The sequence below is a fragment of the Chiloscyllium plagiosum genome, chromosome 24 (genome assembly GCF_004010195.1).
Source record: "Chiloscyllium plagiosum isolate BGI_BamShark_2017 chromosome 24, ASM401019v2, whole genome shotgun sequence".
NCBI lineage: Eukaryota > Metazoa > Chordata > Chondrichthyes > Orectolobiformes > Hemiscylliidae > Chiloscyllium > Chiloscyllium plagiosum.
This window is the reverse complement of record NC_057733.1, coordinates 13,279,905-13,301,498: the sequence shown is the minus strand read 5'-3', so window position 1 is coordinate 13,301,498 and position 21,594 is coordinate 13,279,905. Positions and strand designations below refer to the sequence as shown.

General features: G+C 40.9%; 1 protein-coding gene across 1 annotated transcript; it reads left to right on the top strand.

Moving 5' to 3' along the window:
• The first annotated feature begins 1,078 nt into the window (after positions 1-1,078).
• Positions 1,079-21,393, top strand: tmem220 (transmembrane protein 220). Its single transcript, XM_043714456.1, has 6 exons — positions 1,079-1,321; positions 10,144-10,173; positions 10,306-10,366; positions 16,011-16,134; positions 17,849-17,908; positions 20,482-21,393. The coding sequence occupies exons 1-6, from the start codon at positions 1,202-1,204 to the stop codon at positions 20,609-20,611; spliced, it is 525 nt and encodes a 174-aa protein (XP_043570391.1). The 5' UTR covers positions 1,079-1,201; the 3' UTR covers positions 20,612-21,393.
• Positions 21,394-21,594: the final 201 nt, after the last annotated feature.

Genomic DNA, 21,594 nt, shown 5'->3' with positions numbered 1-21,594 from the left:
TCCTCTCTCTTCCCACACTTTCCCTGAAGTTCTACACAGGAGTGTACCCTAAACCCTCCTTCCCCAGATAATCTCTCCAACATTGTCCTGTATAGGGCAAAGGTGGAACCTGTCAAAATGTTTTGTGTGCGTGTGCGTGCGCATGAACTATTTGGAGAGTCACCCCCAACAGGCAGCAGTAGCAGTAGCAGCCTTGTTGGTGTCTAGTCCAGCTGCCTTGGAGAGGCGGAGGTGGTGTTGCGGGCAGGCGAGCACTTCCGTGCGCAGTGTGCTGCTACTAGTCTCCTGAACAGGGAGCAGACTTATTAGAAAACTCTGAGCACCAGAGGAAAGGCATTGAAATCCATTAACTGAATAATCAATTAACCGAATGAAATAGTGTCTGCACATCTCGTTCGGATAATCAAGGTTCCTCTGTATACCATTTAAAAGGCACCTGGATGGGTACATGAAGAGGAACGGTTCAGAGGGATGTGGGCCAAGTGCTGGCAAATGGGACTACATTTATTTAGGACATCTGGTCGGAATGGAAGAGTCTGTCTCCGTGCTGTATATCTCTGTCTCAAGGAGTGTCTGAAACAAGGGGAGTGGGGAGGAAATTCTAGCACTGGGAGCCCAGGCAACTGACGACATAGTGCCGCTGACGGAGGAATTCAAACTGGAGACTCTGAAGCGGCCTGCAGCTAGGGGTGCAGCAGAAGTTTTGGTGGATTGTAGGTCTGGAGGCGATTGCAGAGTCAGGGAGGAGTGAGAGCATGTCATTTAGACAGTATTAAAAATCAGAAACTTTAAAGATTTCTTAAACAAAACCACCTTTAAATTATGCACTGACAAACAGTTGTCTGAATGTCAAGGGGTCACTTTAACCACAAAATAGTTTTTTAAAAAATCAGTCTGGGTCAGGTTAGGATAATGTGTGTTTGAGTTTTGATTCTGCAAAATAGGTTCTACTGGTTTCGCTGGCTCCGACCCATTTCTCAACTTGCACTGTCATTGAAAGACAGTTTTTGCAGCCTGCTTTGGAGTTGCTGATGCGAATTTCCACGGAGTCCTCTGTTTTGGCAGAAAGCTGCCGCACGAACAAGGGGGAATTCAGGTCCGGTTCTCCAGAGCACACGTAAAGCGTAAGGGGTGGTTCGCCCACTCCGCACGTTAGGCCTCCCAGATTCGTTTCTCAGGAGAAATAGGAAGCGGAAGGAACATGGCAGTGAAATCGCAGGCAGTTCTCCAGAGAGCGATCCCTGCCCCGCTCTGTCTCCTCTTCTGGAGAGCCTGCAATTTCTGCATGGCTTTCTTTTTCGCGCTCGCCGCCTACGTGCAGGTCAGTGCCATCTCTCATTCCTTGCAAGTCTGCGGGACAAGAAACCTTACCCCAACACCCGAGGGAGCAGGTCGGCATGACAAAGCCCCAACTCCACGATTAGGAAAGCCCTTCGGATTCTTGGCACTTGCCTTAACTTCTGTTTACATTGTACTGATCGGGGAGAGATTTTTAAAGAAAAGCCCTCCGACTTTCTCTGTCCACTGAAATGCATGGAGGAGTTCGCTAGTGACCAAGCTGTTGGTCAATTTCCTTCACTCTGTGAATAATTCCAACTTCTTTGAGGCTACCCCCAGACCAGGCTGTAACTAGAAAACTGCATCAGGCCAAATGAGAGTATTTCATATTTGAAATAAAGTATTGCATCCAAGTGTGACCTGTTGCTGTGCATTCCTGATTATGATTGCTGTTGGCCACATTTTCAGTTGAGATAGCCCCCAGGCTCTGCAATTCTCTTTTCGCGCCTTTGCATCTCATTCTGGCCAAACTCTCGATCGTCTGACCTGGCTATCTTCTTGATCTGACCTGATGTCTTATAAATGTAATGGCAACATGAAATGACTAAATGATTGTTTACTCTGTTAAATGTGCTGTATAAATGTAATTTGTTGTTCTTTTGTGATGAAACAAGTTTAATGTATAATTATATTATTAATATTGTTATTGATTTGGAACTAGAGACAAACAGATGTGGATTTTGCTGGGAAAGGTCTTTTTAAACAGTCAGAAAGTGTTTCTTGAACACTGACCCGTTTCAAGAAGATGTACCACTTGAGTCAAGAGACTGGTAGAGCCCTGGGTGATAAAGGACAAGATCTTTCTACTTTTTAATTTATGACAGATACACAGGTCAAAGCCATTAGTGGTTGTGACTACAGTTTAGAAGAAAACAAAGAGCTTAGTTCCCATGAGAAAAGGTTTTCTGTTTGTTCAATTCATTGGAAACAATCACTGGAGCAATAGTGTTTTTGTGAAACTTCTAAGCCAAGGAGTTTGAGATCTAAATCTTCCTATTAAAGTTGGGACAAAAACAGCCTATCGGTATTGTGAAAATGTTATGCCAGACTCTGAGAGGAATTGTTTCTACAGTTCATGAAAAAGAAAGTAGAAGAAGCATGTTAAGTAAAAATTTTAATAAAGATACAGGAGTATAATTTCTGTTGACTTGAGCCAGTGTAATGCATGGTGTTGGAGACATTTCATTTTAATGTTTGAGTTAAGATCTCTTTACTATATTTAGTGCTGGTTTGTTGGGTTTCTTTCTTTTGTGTACAAAGCTTACATTCTGTGATTAAAGAACATCTGCAGCCCCATGTTGTAACTAACCACCATGTTAAGGAACTAGAAACCAAAAACAATCAAACTTATGATTTATCAAATCATGATTCATGTTGGGGTCTGCCTCATCCAGTAGTCCCGTCATCTGTAATCATACTTGGAAAAACAAATAAAAATAGAAACTTATTTTGTAGGGAATGAGTTTAAAGAGATGCTTATTGTCAAAGGTAATTGGTAAATCTTCAGGGAAGAGCTCTCTGTTATATTTGTCATTCTGCAAAAGGATTTTGTGGTTATTTATGATGATGCTTGGTGTTCATCATCACCACAACTGAAACTGACAGCATCCTCAGGTAACGGCACATACTCAATTTAACATCGAAATCCACAAGTTGCTGTCAATCATTCCTTTTGCTCCACTGAATATGGTGATCATGAATTTCTTGTGCTTCTATCATATTAATTGTTATCTCATAGCTGGCTTGTACTTGCAGCTTCCTAGATCTTACAATCTGGAATTTTCTCCCTAAACCTGTTTGCCTTTCTCTTTTTCCATTTAGGGTCTCAATTGTGACAATGCTATGGCTTTAAGGGGTGTGTTTTTATCCTTTGTTTTGTAGTGAGGTTTTAAGACAGAGGCACCAAGCTGGCTAGTGAAGGCCCATAAAGTAAACAACTTGGGAGGCCTTCAAAGATTTTTTAAAAGTTGGAACAATAGAAGCAGCCTGGCTGGGTGTGGCCAGCCATCGCATCTACCACTCAAAAAAGATCTAACTACATTAGGATAGCACATTAAAACATCACAGAAGTTAAAGATTTTATTAAAGTTTGCAAAATCCTTCAGTTTATTTTTCTTTCAGACCCAGGTTGACAGAAAGCAGGAGCCAGGTTCTGTGCCGAACAATGGTCATTATTTATTGCAACCAAATAGTTTATGGCTGCAATATGTCCCTCTAAACTGCACATTAAGGTTTGTGTATGATGATGTGTCAGCACATTGATCTCGGCATTGACATTTGGTTTGGAATTTGCTGCCACACTTGGATCTTGGAGGCCCATGCAGTTGGAAAGAATATTAGAGGGAACGCTGATGAGAGATGAACAATTATGTACTGTTGACATATAACTCTACTAAATAAAACGCTAACCCTCTTATAAAACAGGTTCCAAAAACCAGTTCCAAAAACGCACATCCCAGATGGCCTCCTTCTTCAAGGACCGCAATTTCCCCCCCGACGTGGTCAACGATGCCCTCCACCACATCTCTTCCACTTCCCGATCCTCCGCCCTTGAACCCCGCCCCTCCAACCGCCAACAGGACAGAACCCCACTGGCCCTCACCTACCACCCCACTAACCTCCATGTACAGCGCATCATCCGCCGCCATTTCCGCCACCTCCAAACGGACCCCACCACCAAGGATATATTTCCCTCCCCTCCCCTACCAGCATTCCGTAAAGACCACTCCCTCCGTGACTCCCCCGTCAGATTGCCCCCTCCTTCGGCCGGCTCTGTTTCGAAGAGGAACTGGCCAATTCCCTGCTGTATCCTGATCAATATTTATCCCTCAACTGATATCAGATAATCTGATCATAGGCACATTGCTGTTTCCAGGAACTTTCCTGTGTGTAGATTGGTTGCTGTGTTCCCTACCTCACAGCGGGGGCTCGGCTTCAGAGTGTACTGCAGTGGCTATAAAGTGCTTTGAGGTGTCTGGTGGCAGCGAGGGTGCTATGGAAATGCACAATGTTTTCTTTCTTGCAACAAACCCACCGGAACAACCAAGCTGGAGAAACTCAGCAGGTCCAGCACAATCTATGTGGAGAAATCACTATCTAAGGTCTTTCTGCCAAAGTACGGGTGGTGATGGCTCGCACGAGGGGACATAGCTTTAAATTGAGGGGTAAGTGATTTCCGATGCCCCTCCCCCAAGTCCCTCCTCCCTATCTTTTATCTTAGCCTGCTGGACCAACTTTCCTCATTCCTGAAGAAGGGCTAATGCCCGAAACGTCGATTCTCCTGTTCCCTAGATGCTGCCTGACCTGCTGCGCTTTTCCAGCAACACATTTCCATCTCTTATAAAACACCCCTACTCACAGGTACAGACAGACACAAGTAAATGGGTATCATGGGTGGAGGAACAGACTGGGGAGGCTGATCAATGTCCACAGACTTTGCTGTGATGCTCAATTTGGCTTGTCAGCATTTGCTGCTCCTTGAAATTCCTTCTCCAGGTACATTCACATGTTTGCAAGAAACAGAGAGTGATTGATTCACACTTATAAGCCACAGCTTACAGCGACTGATGAGGGAAAATAAACTGGCTTACTTCCGGCTTGAGGTGTTTTTTTTCCTGCAGAGAGAAAGGACAACTCCTACCTTGCTGGAAGTCTGGTGGCTTCTATCCAAACATGAACACCCACAAGCTCTTCAACTACCTGGGAGTCAATTGCAAAGTTGTTGTCAACCAGAAGGCCTTTGTCATTAACAAGGGGACACCACTCCCCAGACCAGTCAGCTACATGTTGCTGGCCAAATCTCCATTCACCGACACCCTTTGGTGTGTAGTTACCCGAGAATGCTGTCAGTTTCATAGTTGTGATGGTGAACACTGAGCATCATCAGAAGTATACAACCATGTACCTATGTGCAAATAGACACCGCACTCCGTCCTGCCAGCCTGAACAAACAGCACTGACAATAAGTGTTCGGTAGCTTACTTTGGAAAAGTATCGCAATCCTTTACACCGCCCTTGGTTTTAATAAATGTTTTTTTCCATTTTAGATCACAATCAAAATATAGTAAAATGAAAAGATATGATCTTTATATTACATTATTCTCTTTTTCCATCTTTCACCCATAGCCGTGGAGGCTAAGGCAATGCAGGTGAATATCTAAATAGTGTTTAAATTAAATTGGGAGATTCAACCATACTATCAGGCTCCTACCACCCTTTTGATGAAGAAACCTCAGCTCAACCCTGCTTTTAACCTTCTACCTTTTAACTTCAATCTCTGCCCTCTACCAATGGACAAATACCCTTCATAAAAGTATTCACTTCTATTAGGTCTCCTGTCAACCTCTGCTGTTCTAAGATAATAACCCCAGCCTCTCTAATCTTTCCTCATACATCAGACCATCCAACCCAGGCAGCATCCTAGTAAATCTCCTCTGATCCCACTCTCTCTAGTGCAATCATATCCTTCTTATAATGCCGTGACCAGAACTGCATATAGTGCTCCATTTCTGATTTAACCAGTGTTTCATTCAGTTGAAGGTAACCTCTTTGCTTTTTTATGCCATGCTTTTATATGGAGCGGACAGATGGAGAGGAGGAATGGGCTGGGGTTCTTTCTCCAACTCATAGTCCCAAGAATTATAGCTGCAAAGATCTGAAACCCTTATCAACACTGTTGTCACCCTCAAACTCACTCACTTCTATCATCCCCTGTCTACCCTCCCATTCCCCAGGCTTTGTAAACTTAATTTCACATTAAACTCTGTTGCTGCCTACATCCTAAATGCACACTGAATCTAATTCACCATCAGCCTGCCCTCACTGACCTTTATTACATCCCAGCCCAACAATGCCGAAATGTTAATATCTCACCAGTTTGCTACAATCCCTCCATGGTCTTTCTTTGTAGCTCCTCTGAATCTAGAAGCATCATTGTTTCTCCATCTCTGGCCTTTTGTGCATCCCATTTTCCACCAGCTCCCATTGTGAGTATGTCCTTTAGCTGCCTGGGATCTAACCTCTAGGATTCCCTTAAATCTCTCTAGCTTCTTCTCCTTCTTGTAAGACATTATCTACTTCTCTGTCCAATCTTTTACTCACCTTTTCAAATATCTCTTCATGTAACGAACTGCTGAATTTTGTCCTGGTTTTGACTCTATGAACTTTAAAGGTGGAATATAAAAGCACACAGTTGATGCTATGTGTGGCTACAAGTGAGTACAAAGTTATTACAATGGGTGTAAAAGAGGTTTACCAGGATGTTGCTTGGATTGGAGCTTAGTAACTCTAAGGAGAGGTTGAACAAACTTGGATTGTTTTCGTTAGACCATCGGAGGCTGAGGGGGTGACCTGAAAGAAGTGTATAAAGTTATGACAGGCAGGAATAGGGTGGATAGTCCAAGTTATTTTTCCTAAGGGTGTAAGTGTCAAATACTAGGGGGCTTTGGTTTAAGGTAGGAGGGGGAATATTTAAAGGAGAGGTGCGTTTTTTTCACAGAGGGTATAGGTGCCTAGAACATGCTGTCAGGGTAGATGTTGGAAGCAGATACAAAAGCAGCATTTGAGAGGCATTTAGGCAGACACATGAATAGGCAGGGAATAGAGGGAAACGGACCATGTGCAGGCAGATGGGATTAGTTTAGAATGGCATCAAGATCAGCACAGACATGATGGGCCGAAGGGGCTCTTCCTGTGCTGTATTGTTCTATTTCCATGTTCAGCCCTTGTGAAGGTAGCTTACAGACACTCATTGCATTGGAATAGCTACTTGGCTGAGGTACCAGAGATCAGTTAGCTGCTGTGGAATTGGGTCATCAGAACCAGCAGGAAAGAAAAATAGAGAATATTTTTGTTTGAAATTTATGCTTTGATTAAAGTGTACAGAACATTACCATGGTTCATTACAACGCCAGACACAAAGCTGATATTGACAGGGTACTGAAAGTATATTGTGGTGGGGGTTGGGGTGCTGCTTTTTCTGGATAACCAAGGTTTTTGTGCAGATGTACCTTTTGAAGAAAGTTCTGATGACACCGAAGTCATTGACATGCATATTTGCAGTTCAAAGTCTGGTGAACAGTGAACTTCTGAAATAATTCTGGCTTATTAGCTATTCTGTAGTACCTCTGGAATGTATTATGAACAGGCTGCATAATGTTATATGCACTTTGTCAACATGTCTAATGCAAACTGCAATAAGATTTACTCTTGCAGTTATATTTTTTAATTCACATTCCTTATTATCTCGTCAATTCTCAACATTTTTGCCAGTGTCTTTCCTCATTGTGTTGAGATTGACGTGTAGTCCTTTCCTATTTGACAGTTTTACTTCCTTTTGATGGAATACATTGGCCCTTGGCTTTTGGCTAGCACTGATTTAGTTACAATAGACTTATTGTCCGCAGCAATTACAGAGACAGAAACTGACCCTAACACTCATTAGGCTGTGCCTTGACTGCCATCCAGCATGGGGCTAAGGCTCAAACATTGAATGTTTTCAAGAAGATGTTAGACATAGTTCTTCGGGTGAAAGGGATTGGGGCTATGGGAGAAAGTGGAAACAGAGCACTAGGTTGTATGATGGGCTATGATCATGTTGAATGGCAAGCAGGCTTGAAGGAACAAATAGCCTGTTCCAGCTCTTATTTTCGATGTTTAGTAACTGTCGTTTTTTTTCTTGGTATTGAAACACCGCGAGTGCAGTACACTAAGCTCACCATGAGCCATTGTAATGCAACTCATGTAGCATGATGCTTTCAGTCAGGTTTGACATTATGGCAAAACAGAGGAAGATTTGACAACACACTTCCAGACAATAGTGTCTGTACATTTATATAACACCTTGAACATTAAGTATCCCAAGCTATTGCATGCAGGCATTTTACAAAAAGAAAATTAAGATACAAAGGGCAACATTAAAGGCAAGTGAGCAAAAGCTTGGTCAAAGAGGTAGATTTTTAAGGAACATCACAAATGAAGGATGCGAGGTAGGTACTTTGTCAGAGAGTTTTAAGGGAATGCCAAAACCTTAGACCCAGGAGCTGAAGCAAGTGAAATGGAGGTTGTTGAAGAGGGAAGAATTAGATAACTGGAAAGGTTGTGATACTGAAAGTGGTTACAGATAGGGAGGGCAAGACTACAGAGCAATTTGAAAAGATGGATGGGAATTTTATGACTAATGCTTTTTCTGTCCATGGCCAGAAAAACATTAGTCACTGAGGAAAACTATCATCTGAAGCCCACATATTTTCCTTATGTTGTTTCTTTATTTGTGTCAATCTGATCCTTTATAACGTTAAGTTCCTAAATTACAACATCTTTTTTGTGACATCAACATTCTAGCAAGGAAAAGGCCAAGATTGTGTCCGGTATTAATAATTATAGACATGACACTTACCACAGAAATGTTTCAAGTGAGTTCACGATAATTTAACTTAGTGAAAAAGTGATAACCTTTTAGCCTTAGTATTTTTGAAATCTGCAGGAATAGGGAGAGAGAACTGGATCAGTTAGGACTATATTCACTGGAGTTTCGAAGAATGAGAGGGAAATCTCTAGAAAGCTTTAAATTCTAACAGGACAGAACAGGGTAAACACAGGAAAATGTTCCCAATGACCAGGGAGTCCAGAACCAGGGGTTACAGCCTAAGGATGCTCCTTTAGCTCTGAGAGGAGGAGAAATTTCTTCACCCAGAGAGTGGTAAGCCTGTGGAATTCATTGCCACAGAAAGCAGTTGAGGCCAAACATTGAATGTTTTAAAGAAGGAATTAGGTACAGTTCTGAGGGCTAAAGGGAACAAGGGAACTGTGAAGAAGGTGGGAACAGGGTACTGACTTGGATGATCAGCCATGATCATATTGAGTGGTTGAGCTGATTCAAAGGGCTGAATGGCCCACTCCCAGCTCTTATTTTTGATGTTTAATAACCATTTGTCATGTTTATTGGCACTGAAACACTGCTAGTGCAGTACATTGTAAGCCATTATAATGCAACCCATGTAGATGTAGTCAGTAGTTTAAAAATTACTTTATTAGTTAGACTTATAATTGTAATATGTATTTTATCAGGCAAAATGAAAAAAATGATGTGGGACATTGATATTTAAAGGTAATGAAAAGCCCAGAAGTCAAAATTAAACACCACTCTGTATGTAATTACAATTTTATGAGGTTTAAATTGTTTATGCTGGCAACACCATCAACACATACACTGCTGTACTTTGCATGTACTGAGGGTCTCCTCACTATAAGGTAAACAGTACACCCTACTGTTTCCCCTTGTGTATTGCTTACATTTCAGCATCTTAACTATTACTGGCAGTTTTTTGGAGGTTGATTAGCTCAGTTGGTTAGACTGGTTTGCGGTGCAGTTTGATGCCAACGGTGAAGGTTCAATTACAGTATTGGCTGAGGGTCACCATGAATGTCCCACCTTCCCTACCTTTGCCCCTGACTGAGGCCTGGTGATCCTCTGGTTAAACTCACAGCCGGTCTTCTCTCTGTATTGAGAGAGCAGCCTTATGGTGTTCTGGAACTATAGTGACTTTATGACAGTTTAATTTTATGCATATCTAGGAAGTGTGCAGGTCCCAGAAATGAAGGGTAATACCCACAAGTTGCTGCATATTTTTAGCATCATTTCATCTTGCACACTACACATCTTGTATTGTAATTGAAATTCAATAGTGAAGCAACCAACAATTGTGAATCTCCATTCCTTCAATACTGTAAAATTCTATGATTCTGTACGATTCCACCTCAAAACCTTTTTTCAAAAACGTATTTTGTTTTTCTCATTTGTCACAGATTAATGATCCAGATGCAGGAATATGGATTGTAAGTATGTTTGATTATAGATTGGATTTTTTTTAAAGAATTGTCCAGTAACATGTATTTATGGATGTTCAGCAAAACACAAATGAACCTCTCATTATAAATCACCTTTAATTGACCCCTTTTCGCCAACAGGTTGCCTATGTAATCCCTGCTGCATTGTCCTTCCTCGTTGGGTTGAATCCACCAATCACAGGTATATAGCATATTGTCACTAAATCGGCATCTCCATTATACTTACTGCTGAATTGAAAGATTGATTGTGTGTTGACTCTCATTGAGTCATACAGCACGGAAATAGACCCTTTGGTCCAACCAGTCCATGCCAACATAATCCCAAACTGAACTAATTCCGCCTATCTGCTCCTGGCCCATATCGTTCCAAATTGTTCCTATTCACGTACTTATCCAAATGTCTCTTAACTGTTGTAATTATGCCTAAATCCACCACTTCCTCAGGAAGTTCATTCAACACGCGAACCACCCTCTGTGTATAAAATATGTCCCTCATGTCTCTACTAAATCTCTCTCCTCTCACCTGAAAAATGTGCCCCCTTGTCTTAAAATACCCCATCCTACAGAAAAGACAACTACCAGTAACCCTATTTATAACCCTTATTATTTTATAAACCTCTATATGGTCACCTCTCAACCTCCTACGCTCCAGCAAAAAACGTTCCAGCCTGCCCAGTCTTTCTTTAGAACTCAAACCTCCCATTCCTGGCAACATCCTGGTAAATCTCTTATGAACCTTCTCCAGCTTAATAATATCTTTCTTATAACTGGGCGACCAGAACTGGACACTATATTCCAGAAGCGACCTCACCAATGTCCTACACAACCTCAACATGGCTTCCCAACTCCTATACCCAAAAGACCGAGCAATGAAGGCAAGCGTGCTAAAATACCTTTTGGTTCCTTCTATATGTGACGTAAATTTCAAAGAATTATGTACCTGAACTCCTCGGTCTCTCTATTCTACAACACCACCCAAGGCCCTACCATTAATTATATAAGTCCTACCCGTATTTGTTGTATCAAAATGCAATGCTTCACATTTGTCCAGATTGTACTACATCTGCCACTTTTCAGCCCATTGACCCAGTTGATCAAGATCCCTTTGTAATCTTAGAAAGCCTTTATCACATCCACTATGCCACCAATTTTTGTGCCATCTGCAAACTTACTAACAATGCCTTCATATTCTCATCCAAATCATTTATAAAAATGACAAACAACAGAAGACTCAGATCCGATCCCTGTGGAACACTGCTGGTAATAGGTCTCCAATCCGAAAAGCAACCCTTCACCATCACTTTCTGTCTCCTGTTATTAAGACAATTATCTATCCAACTGGCAAGCTCACCCTGAATCCCATGTGACCTAACTTTACTAATTAGTCCCTGTTTATGAAAAATCTCATGGTGTTACCACCCTCCCTAACACTGCAACATCCTCAAGTTCCACAGCCCTCTGCCATTCCTACGCTTCCCTAGTATGGCCTCTTGCATATTCCAAGATTCATTGCTGTGCTGTTGGCAACTGTGCTTTCAGTTGTCTGGGACCCATGGATTGAAAATCTCTCCCCACATCTCTACGGCTCTCCTTTTAAGTTGCTCCTTAAAACCTACCTCTTTAGCCAAGCTTTTGTTTGTCTCTGCCACTCAGAGTCAAATTTTGTTTGCTGATACTTTTGTAAGGCTCCTTGGTACATTTTAATAAGTTAATAAGTTTAAAAGGCTACATTTTGTCTTTATTCATTCTCAGGATGTGGGTGTCACTGGCTCAGCCAGCATTTGTTGCCAAACCCTAGAGTCATTGCTGTGGGTCTGGAGTCACATGTAAACCAGAATTTCCTTCCCTAAGATGAGAAAACCTGATGGGCTTTCTACAATCGACAATAGTTTCATTGTCATAGTTAGACTTTTATTTCCAGATTTTTTTGTATATATTAAAAGGCATCTGGATGGGTATATGAATAGGAAGCGTTTGGAGGGATATGGGCCAGGTGCTGGCAGGTGGGACTAGATTGGGTCGAGATAGCTGGTCAACATGGACGGGTTGGACCGAAGGGTCTGTTTCCATGCTGTATATCTCTTTGACTATGACTCTATTGAACTCAAATACCACCGTTTTGCCGTAGTGGGATTTGAACCTGGGTCTCTGGATCAATTGCCTCCCCTCAGTAAATTTTATGCACATAAGTTATATAAATGTTGGTTGTCGTGGAATGTTCTTATGCAGATTTGACGAGTGTGAGGGTTTGGTCTTAATGCTTATAAAGTGTGTTAAGGACTGAGAAATTTTCGCTTCAGTAATAATGTCCACAGGGTAAGAAACACTGACAGGTCCTTGTCACTAAATTGGCTATCTAAACCTGAAAAGCTGTAAACAGAACTGGTATGGAAAATGGAAATATCCTATTGCATTTGTTATTTCTCTGCCAAGAGGTTAGCTGCTGCAACTAACCTGATTAGCCCACTCTTATCCCACTCATTCCTGATGAAGGGCTTTTGCCCAAAACACAATTTTCCTGCTCCTTGGATGCTGCCTGACCTGCTATGCTTTTCCAGCACACCCACTTGACTCTAAACTCCAGCATCTGCAGTACTCATTTTCGCCTAGCCCACTCTTAACCTGTACCATATTCTTGAAAGGTAATTTCCTACATTTATCAGTTCCTTGCTTTCTCTAAGTACATGGTCATTTGTCCTGAATGATGATGACCCATTCATGCTTCTAGTCTAAAAGTGATCTTCTTTCATTTCCTGTTAAGCAGCTTGTGACTGAGCTGTTGTCAGGTTTCCCTTTGATGCTGGTTCTGATTTCCTGAACATTATTCAGTGCAAGTGCTTTCCTTAGTTCTGTGTTCAAAGCCCTGCCATCCCCAGAATAGATTCATAGAGGTTTACAGCACAGAAAAAAAGCCCTTTGCCCATCGAATCTGCAACAGTCAAAAACAGCCACCTAACTATTCTAATCCTATTTTCCAACACTTGTATGCTTTGGTATCACAAGTCTAGATTAGAGTGGTGCTTGAAAAGCACAGCAGGTCAGGCAGCATCCGAGGAGCAGGAAAATCGACGTTTCGGGCAAAAGCCCTTCATCAGGAACGTCGATTTTTCTGGTCCTCGGATGCTGCCTGACCTGCTGTGCTTTTCCAGCACCACTCTAATCTAGACTCTGGTTTCCAGCATCTGCAGACCTTGTTTTTACCTTGGTATCACAAGTGCACATCTAAATACTTCTAAAATGTTATGAGAACTTCTGCCTCTACCGCCCTTACAAACAGAGAGTCCCAGATTCCCACCATCCTCTGGGTGGGATAAAGGTTTTTCCCCCACCTTCGGTAAATCTCCTGTCCTTTACTGTAAATTTATGTCCATGGTCATTGATCCCATCACCAAGGGGAGAAATTTCTTCCAAATTCTATGATTTCAGTCTATTATGTTTCACATGCAATGTTAGGCAATTTCTCTGGCCAATGTGTGTTACAAATGACCCCAAAACAAATGCCCTCCCTGCACAGTAATACCATTTTGATTGGTGTTTTTGTAGTTATCTTTTTGCACACTCAGTAGTTGCGTGCAAAGAATAGAGAATGGTAAAGAAATTAGAAATGTATTGAACTAGCATTGAGTATTCCAGGTACTGGTCATGCTATTGGATAAGCAATGCAGAGGATTGGATGAATGATCCAAAGATATAAGTTGCTGTCATGATAGCTGGGGCATTTGCATTCAGTGAATTAAGTAAACCTGAAACAAAATGAAATAATCTCGGTGTTGGTGTGGAAATTACTGGATTGTCATTAGAAACCCATCAGATTCACTAATGTCCTTGATTGAATGAGATCTGTCATCTTTAAACAGTATGGCTAATATGTGACTTTAGACTGCTAGCAATGTGATTGATTCTAAACTGCCCTTTGAAGTGGTGGCAGCGAGCTACTTGGTTGTGTCAGTTGGCTACCAAAAATTTGGAAAGAACAAGACAAGGTCTGCTTCCTGGTATTGACTGATGCATCGGATATGCCAAGGCCACACCCAACCATGTCAATCCTGCAAAAAACCTCCTCGCTAACCTCTGGGGACTTGTGCCAAAATTGTCCAACAGTCTAGTTGAGCAACATCTTGATATGGTCATAATTACTGAATTATATTTGTTCATTAATATCCAAGAGTTCTCTATCACCAGCTCCCATCTTATCCCATCAGCAGAGCAGACATTTCAGAAATGATGGTACAGTGGTAGTGAGTCAAGAGACAGTGACCCTGGAGGTCCTCAACATTGACATAGATACTATGAAATCACAGAGCATCAAATCAAACATAAATATGGAAATATCTTACTGATTGCCATCTACCACCAAATTCCATGGATTGATACATCTCCATGTGTTCCAGTTCCCATAGAGAATATCAATGTTTAAAAAGAAATTTAAAATCTCATTTCTTTGTTAAAAGAATGAAGCTCTAAAATTCCATGATTTAAATAAGTAAAATGAACTATGTCAAGTAAAACAGTGTGAAAAAAATACTACTTTAGCACAATGAAACACAGTCAGCTACACTTTAAAATGAGATCCTGTACTGAACATTCCCTTTCCATTTATCGTTCTCCTTAGAAAATCTTTGGCTACTTATGTGATTCTTGAAGGTTGTCCACTTCCTTGGAAACTTGTCAGTGTTTTGCCCAGTTGCCTTATAAACATTTGTGACTTTTTCAATGCAGGACCGAGCCTTACATTTCCCACATATTGCCTTGAACAGAAAATTTTAAAAATACCGTGCATTTTGTTGGTTTTCTGCTCTAGTTCACAGCTGGTTTACAGTCTTGAGAAATCCTCTCTGTCTTTCTGAACTCAGGGCTTACAAATTGCAAACAAGTCAGGCTAACTGCCTTTTAATTCTGTAGATTTTGTCCTCTAGCCTCAAATTAGGCAAATCCTCCAACCTCTTTTCTCCTTATGATTGCTGTCTTTAAGCTGAGTGGGAACTCTCACCTTTATTCTGTGCATTTATCATTAACTGCACAAACTACACAAGATCAAACTATAACTGCCTGTGTGTGCTACCCCTGGGTTTTTAAGAATGCAGGGTTGACCTTTAATCTTAAATAAAACTTAAATTACAGCATCTGTGCTATCAGAAGATCTGATTCAGCTACGGAATCTCAGAGCACAATTGAATACTCACTGTCATCTCTCTCATTCTTCTTGGGTTTCGAACTAAGTGTCCTGTTTAAAATCATCTCAAATGTTCACTGGCACCGATCCATGTTTTTAACCCAACTCTTTCACAATTGATGGACTTGGTAAAGGGAGGAACAACCTGGATAATACTTAGCCTCATTACTGCTCTCCTGTCTTTCGGTCAGAGGATTGTGGATTCACATTCCAGTCTGGAAATATAGCATGTAGTCTAAGCTGATACTGCTGCCATCTTTCAAATGTGAAGTTAAACCTTCATAGATGGCATAGTTCTGAAGAGCAGGTACGTTCCTTTGAAATGTGCAGCAGCTTTTAACTAATTAATCACTATCACTGAGACAAATGAATCAGTCATTTATCATATTATCATTTGTGGGACCTTCCTGTGGACAAATGGTTTAGCAGCAGTTCCTTTCATTACAAGACCGCAAACATGTCAAAGACACACCAGTGACTGAGAAATGGTTTTGGGTGTCTCAAGTCTGTGAAAGGGATCCTATGTAATTGCAAGGTCTTTCATCCATTCCAGTGGCAGCAGTGAAAGAGATGGGATAGACTTTGAAGTTGCTTATCTGAAATGTTGCTCTTGTGTCTCTCATCATCATTTTTACCTTCTAACCTCTTGTAGACAACTTCATCTGGAGAAGTCTCTCAGAATTGCACATGTACATGTGTTCCATGGTAGGAATCCTGTGGGGTTGGCGGCTTCATCAAGCTTCAACAAACAACATTTTCCAAGAGGAGGAAGGACGGTACACAACTTCCATTTTCACAACATTACTGACACAATCAATAACATTTCCCCTCACGTCAGTCACTCATTTAAAAGCAAGCGTGTTTGAGTATTGTGAAAGGAGAAACATTGCCGAAGCTTTCCATCTTGCACATAGGAGGGTGTTTGTAAGAATGCCAGATTTCAACTTATACTGAAGGGATTCTCTCCAAACAAAAGAAATATGTTCAAACATTGTGCCTTTTTCCCAGGAAGCCTGTGGAACCCTGTTATTTGTCCAACACCTCAACCAATCAGTATTCGTGCCACCCCCAGCCCCACCGCCCGCCCCCCCAAGCACCTTTCTCCTCTGTAACATGAATAGCTGTGATCATTTGAAATTTGGCATTCTTGTGTTTGTCCTGATCAGTTCAAGTTGAAGAGCTTTGGCAACAGATCTCTTTTCAGCAATAATCAATCACAGTTGGTTCATTTTCCACCTTAAATATCCTTTATAAGTGAAATTAATCCCACATGCCGTCACTTAGTTTATATTTTTGCCCTTTTAGATCTTTGCAAGACATGCGGCATGGTGGCTCAATGGTTAGCACTGCTGCCTCAGGGACTCACAACTGCACTCACAGCTCCAGGGACTCGGGTTCGATCCCCACCTTGGGCTATTCCCGGGTCTGCGTGGGTTTCCTCTGGGTACTCCGGTATTCTTGCTCAATCCAATGATGTGCAGGTCTGGTAAATTGGCCATGCTAAACTGCCTGTAGTGTTAGGTGCATTAGTCAGGGCTAAATGTAGGCGAATGGGTCTGGATGGGTTACGCTTAGGAGGGTCGGTGTGGACTTGGTGGGCCAAGTGGCCTGTTTCTATGCTGTTTAGAATCTAATCTAAATGCACTATTCTTTGACAGAGCTTGATGCTCCCTGGTCTAATATCCAGCTAATGGTGTTCTACAGCTTGGCAATCTACACAGTAGACTGGGTAACTTTGCTGTTAATCTTCAGTTTGGCTCACTTAGTACCACTTGCAACTGTGGATAAAAAGATTGTGAACATCTGAAATGTCATGTATTCCAGGGTTACACTATAGTATGATGAGGTGATGTATTGTCGAGTGTGTCATGCTGGAAAAACACAGCAGGTCAGGCAGCATCGGAGGAGTAGAAGAATCGATGTTTTGGGCATAAGCCCTTCACCAGGAACAGCTTCCTAATGAAGGGCTTATGCCCGAAACATTGATTCTCCTGCTCCTCGGATGCTGCCTGATCTGCTGTGCTTTTACAGCACCACACTCTCGACTCTGATCTCCAGCATCTGTAGTCCCCACTTTCTCCCTGTATTGTCAGAGATGTCATTTTTCAGATGATGTGTTTGAATGAGGTCTGTCTGGTTAGTCTACTATTTGTGGGACTGTGCCATGTCCCAGTTGGGTTCCCCTGTAAAACAAGTAGCTGCACTTTAATAAGCAGTAAAGTGCTTAGCACTGACCCAAGGACATGAGATGATGTTGAATTGCAAGTTATTTTTCTCTAAATGCTGGTGTGAGTTAACTTTGAGAAGAAGTTCAGTATGTGTGAATGCTGTCCTTTTTTACATTGGACTTCTGCAACTTTTCTCAGTTTACGAGGTTATAAGTTCCTTATTACATGAGATCTCATTATAAAATTTATTCAATAATTGTTTTGCTACCTTTAAGTCACAAAGTTGTTTCGTACTAATTTTGTTACTGTGGTTGTCTCACAGGGAGTTTCTGGGATTAGTTATTATCGTTATTTGGACTCTTTTGTGTCGACATTCGGGGAAGTGAGTACAGCTCAATATCTTTCAAACAAGCCGTCTGACAGATTGAATAATTCATACTCTAGATTTTATCAAATGTATTCATTCCAATGATATTCTGTCCAAAATCTCCAAAATTAGGAGTTTTTTGTTTCAGACTGGCTGACCACGAGCTTATGCTTTCTAATATAGCATTGCCACAGATAGAGGAAGCAGCTAACTATGAATCTGGAAGCTTTCATCCTTCAGAGCAATTGGACCCTAAGATATTGTCACCTCATCAACGAATCTTCATTCAGATTCATTGGTCTTATTTGAAGGACAGTTTCATAGGATAATAATATTGTGTTCTGCCTCCAGTACTGCTGTTTGTTATACAAAAAGTCATGTTGATCTTAAAGGGCCAGACTAGATGCTAAACATTGCAGATGTTTCAAACCACAGACTACCCAGTGGGTATCCACTAGTCCTTCAAAAATGCAACTACCTCTCCTGCATTTATGGAAATATGAGTTAAATTTCACTTATTCCATCATTCAGCTTCATTGTGATTTTGTACGGAATACAACCGGATAAGCAGCAAAATCTGGCACCCTCTAATGAAGCAAATGCACCCATAACTTTTTTCCAATTCTTGTTGTGTGCAAATTGAGTATTGGGTTTACCAATACAACAAGCTGGCTGCACTTAAATGTGTGATGCTTTATATATGTGGTTCTTATGGCCATGGGATGTTGTATAATTGTGAATTTTAATTTTTGAGAATAATGACACATATTGCGCTCAAGAAAGTCAGTTGCCTCTATTGACTTTTTAAAATATTGAACTTGCGTTTATTTCATTCTATATTTCTTTTAAATGTGAATCCTTGTTTATATGAGATATTTATTGTAGCTCCTCTGTTTGATGATTGTCTTGCTACTTTCAAATCACAAAATAGACAAATAGCTCAGCCCTGTAACTTGGAAGGCTGTGATATCTGTTAATGAGTGATTCCAGTTTCAGGATAACTTAAAGATATATGACACAATATTTATCATTTTGTGATTACTGATTACAAAACTGTATCTGTGGAAGAATTGTCAAATCATTTGGTTTCTGTGTTTGGTTGGAGAACCCTCTCTCCCTGTGCTTTCTGCAGTCAGCCTGCAGCCCATCTCATTTCCATGTGCATTCTTGATGAATGTACCCATAAATCTTGGTGTATAAGTCTATCCCTTCTTCCAGTTTTTTGCACATACTAAATGAATAATTCTAATTTGCCCAATCTTTTCAGTCACAACATGCCATTCTTGTCTGAATAGTCATCTTCAATTTTTATCCCCCTCAATATATGTTTATTTACCAGTAGCTTTATAGCTGGGCCTAAGTGATCAAGCCAGTGATACAGACTGTGTTGTTCAGATGCACAAGACTAACCAGTTGGTGATTAAACACAGTCTTTGAATAGAGTTATTCACAGAGTGAAACATTAAAGGTATGTGTCTCCTGACTGCACTGTATCTCAGCCTGTGCTGGTAACTGTTCCTTTATATAAGGTGAAGTAATCATTGAATAAATGCCTTCATCTGTATGGACTTAAACTCATTTCATACAGTCTGAGGCAGGAGGTCAATGGTCAAATCCCATCTGCTCCAAAAATGTGTTGTGACATCTCCGAACCAGTTAATTTAAGAAAAATCCAAACTCATGCCCAATCTTTACATTGGAAGCATTTCAAAATGGTAATTACCCACACTGGATGAGTTGATACTCAACGTAGACGTTGACCCACATTTTAAAGGTTTTGAAGGTCACTGTGAATGTTAATCTCTAATATGTTAAAGTACAATAGTAATGCAGAAAGGAATACTTTAAAAGGCAAAGTGCTTCCCCATTAACTTGAACACGTGAAAATCTATAGGATGAATGTTTCTTGATCCTGAAAATCAGTCGGTGATTAAAGAAACCAAACACACGTTTCACTACGTGAATTTGTCTAATTAAAAGCTGACAGCTACATATCGCCTGACTTCACTTGATCCTGTGCTGGTGGCGTCTCTTTATGTGGGCTCAAGTAACCATCAAAATAAACGTCCTTTGCCGAATGTACTCAACTTCAGTTAATGCAGTCAACAAGTTGAGGGTTCTTGTGGTGTGGTGGTAGTGTGCTGACCTCTGAGGCAGAAGATCATAATTCAAATCCTAACTGCTCCAGAGGAATTTAAGAAAAATTCAAACAATATTCCAGGCCGTGATGCCAACATCCCATGAATGAATAAAAATAAAGCCAGCAATTTGTAGATTATCTTGGTGGAGTGGTAATGTTCCTCTGAGTCAGGAAATCTGGGTTCAGGTCTCACTGCATCAGAAGTGTATGTGAAGAGGTTGAGTTAAAACAACACTCAACAATATTTGCATGATCATAATGGCTCATACTGATGAGAACCTAGAATATTTATGCTGAGTCATGGTGTAGATTCCAGCTCCCAGTGATCTAGTTAAAAAGAAATCACTGAATCACAGGTTTCAGCCAACAAATGTATTACTTAGAGTATTATTCCTTTGTGTAATCTCAGATAGAGATGAAATGAATAAGATTCTGTTCTATTGTGCAGACATCTCGGCGGCTTCAGACTTTCCATTGCAGTTCTCATTACAGTCCTGCCATTCATAACATGGCTATATTACTACATCAATAAAGAGCTACGAGCATCCTGGCCAGATCACTGCAGGAACACCATTTAAACAGGAGATTAAACCAACAATCGGACCAAGCAAAGAGCTTTGAACAAGTTTGAAATGGATTGAACCTAAAACTGAAGAAATGGTTTTTATTTGTTCTTCAAGGCTACCAGTCCAGCTGATTTAGATATGCGAAAGAAAATTACTTTTCTCTATTTTGTACTTAATTTAACTTTTAATTAATACTAAATTATGTTAATTTTATAATGTATGTGTCAATATGACCTCTGTGAATCAGAAGGTTTCAAATCAAAACCACACTACAGGTCTTCAGCATTTTGTCTATGTTGAAACATTTTTGCAATGTTGTTTTCACTGCCTTGGTAGTTTGAGCTAAACACTATTATGTTTGATATCATGGGCAGCAATAAGTCTTAGATCTCAAAATTTCTATCTGCAATAAATGTACAACAATGTTTAGGATCATTTCATAATTGCAGGGTCTAACAAGCTCATCCTTTACAGCAGATGCTATAGATCTAACAGAAAGCAACAGGTTTGCTGTGCCTGATGGATTTACTCAACTTTGTTTTGGAAAAGTGTATTTTTGTATATCCAGAGTGGAGGGTATGTCCTTCTGTAACATAATGTTATTGTGAATTAGATACTGTATTTTGATTGAAGTCAACAGTTGTAAACTTTACTGTAGGATATTTCTAATGAGGAAACAGCTCTTCCAGCCAAAATAAACTTTGTTGACATTGTTATATAATTAGATTCCCTACAGTGTGGAAACAGGCCATTTGCCTCAACAAGTCCACACCGACCCTCCAAAGAGTAACCCACCCAGACCCATTTCCCTCAGACTAATGCTCCTAACATTACGGGCAGTTTAGCAGGACCAATTCACCTGACCTGCACATTTTGTCATGGAATGTGGGAGGAAACCCGCACAGATGTGCAAACTCCACACAGACAGTCAGTCAGCTAAGGCTGGAATCGAACCCAGGTCCCTGGTGCTATGAAGCAGCAGTGCTAACAACTGA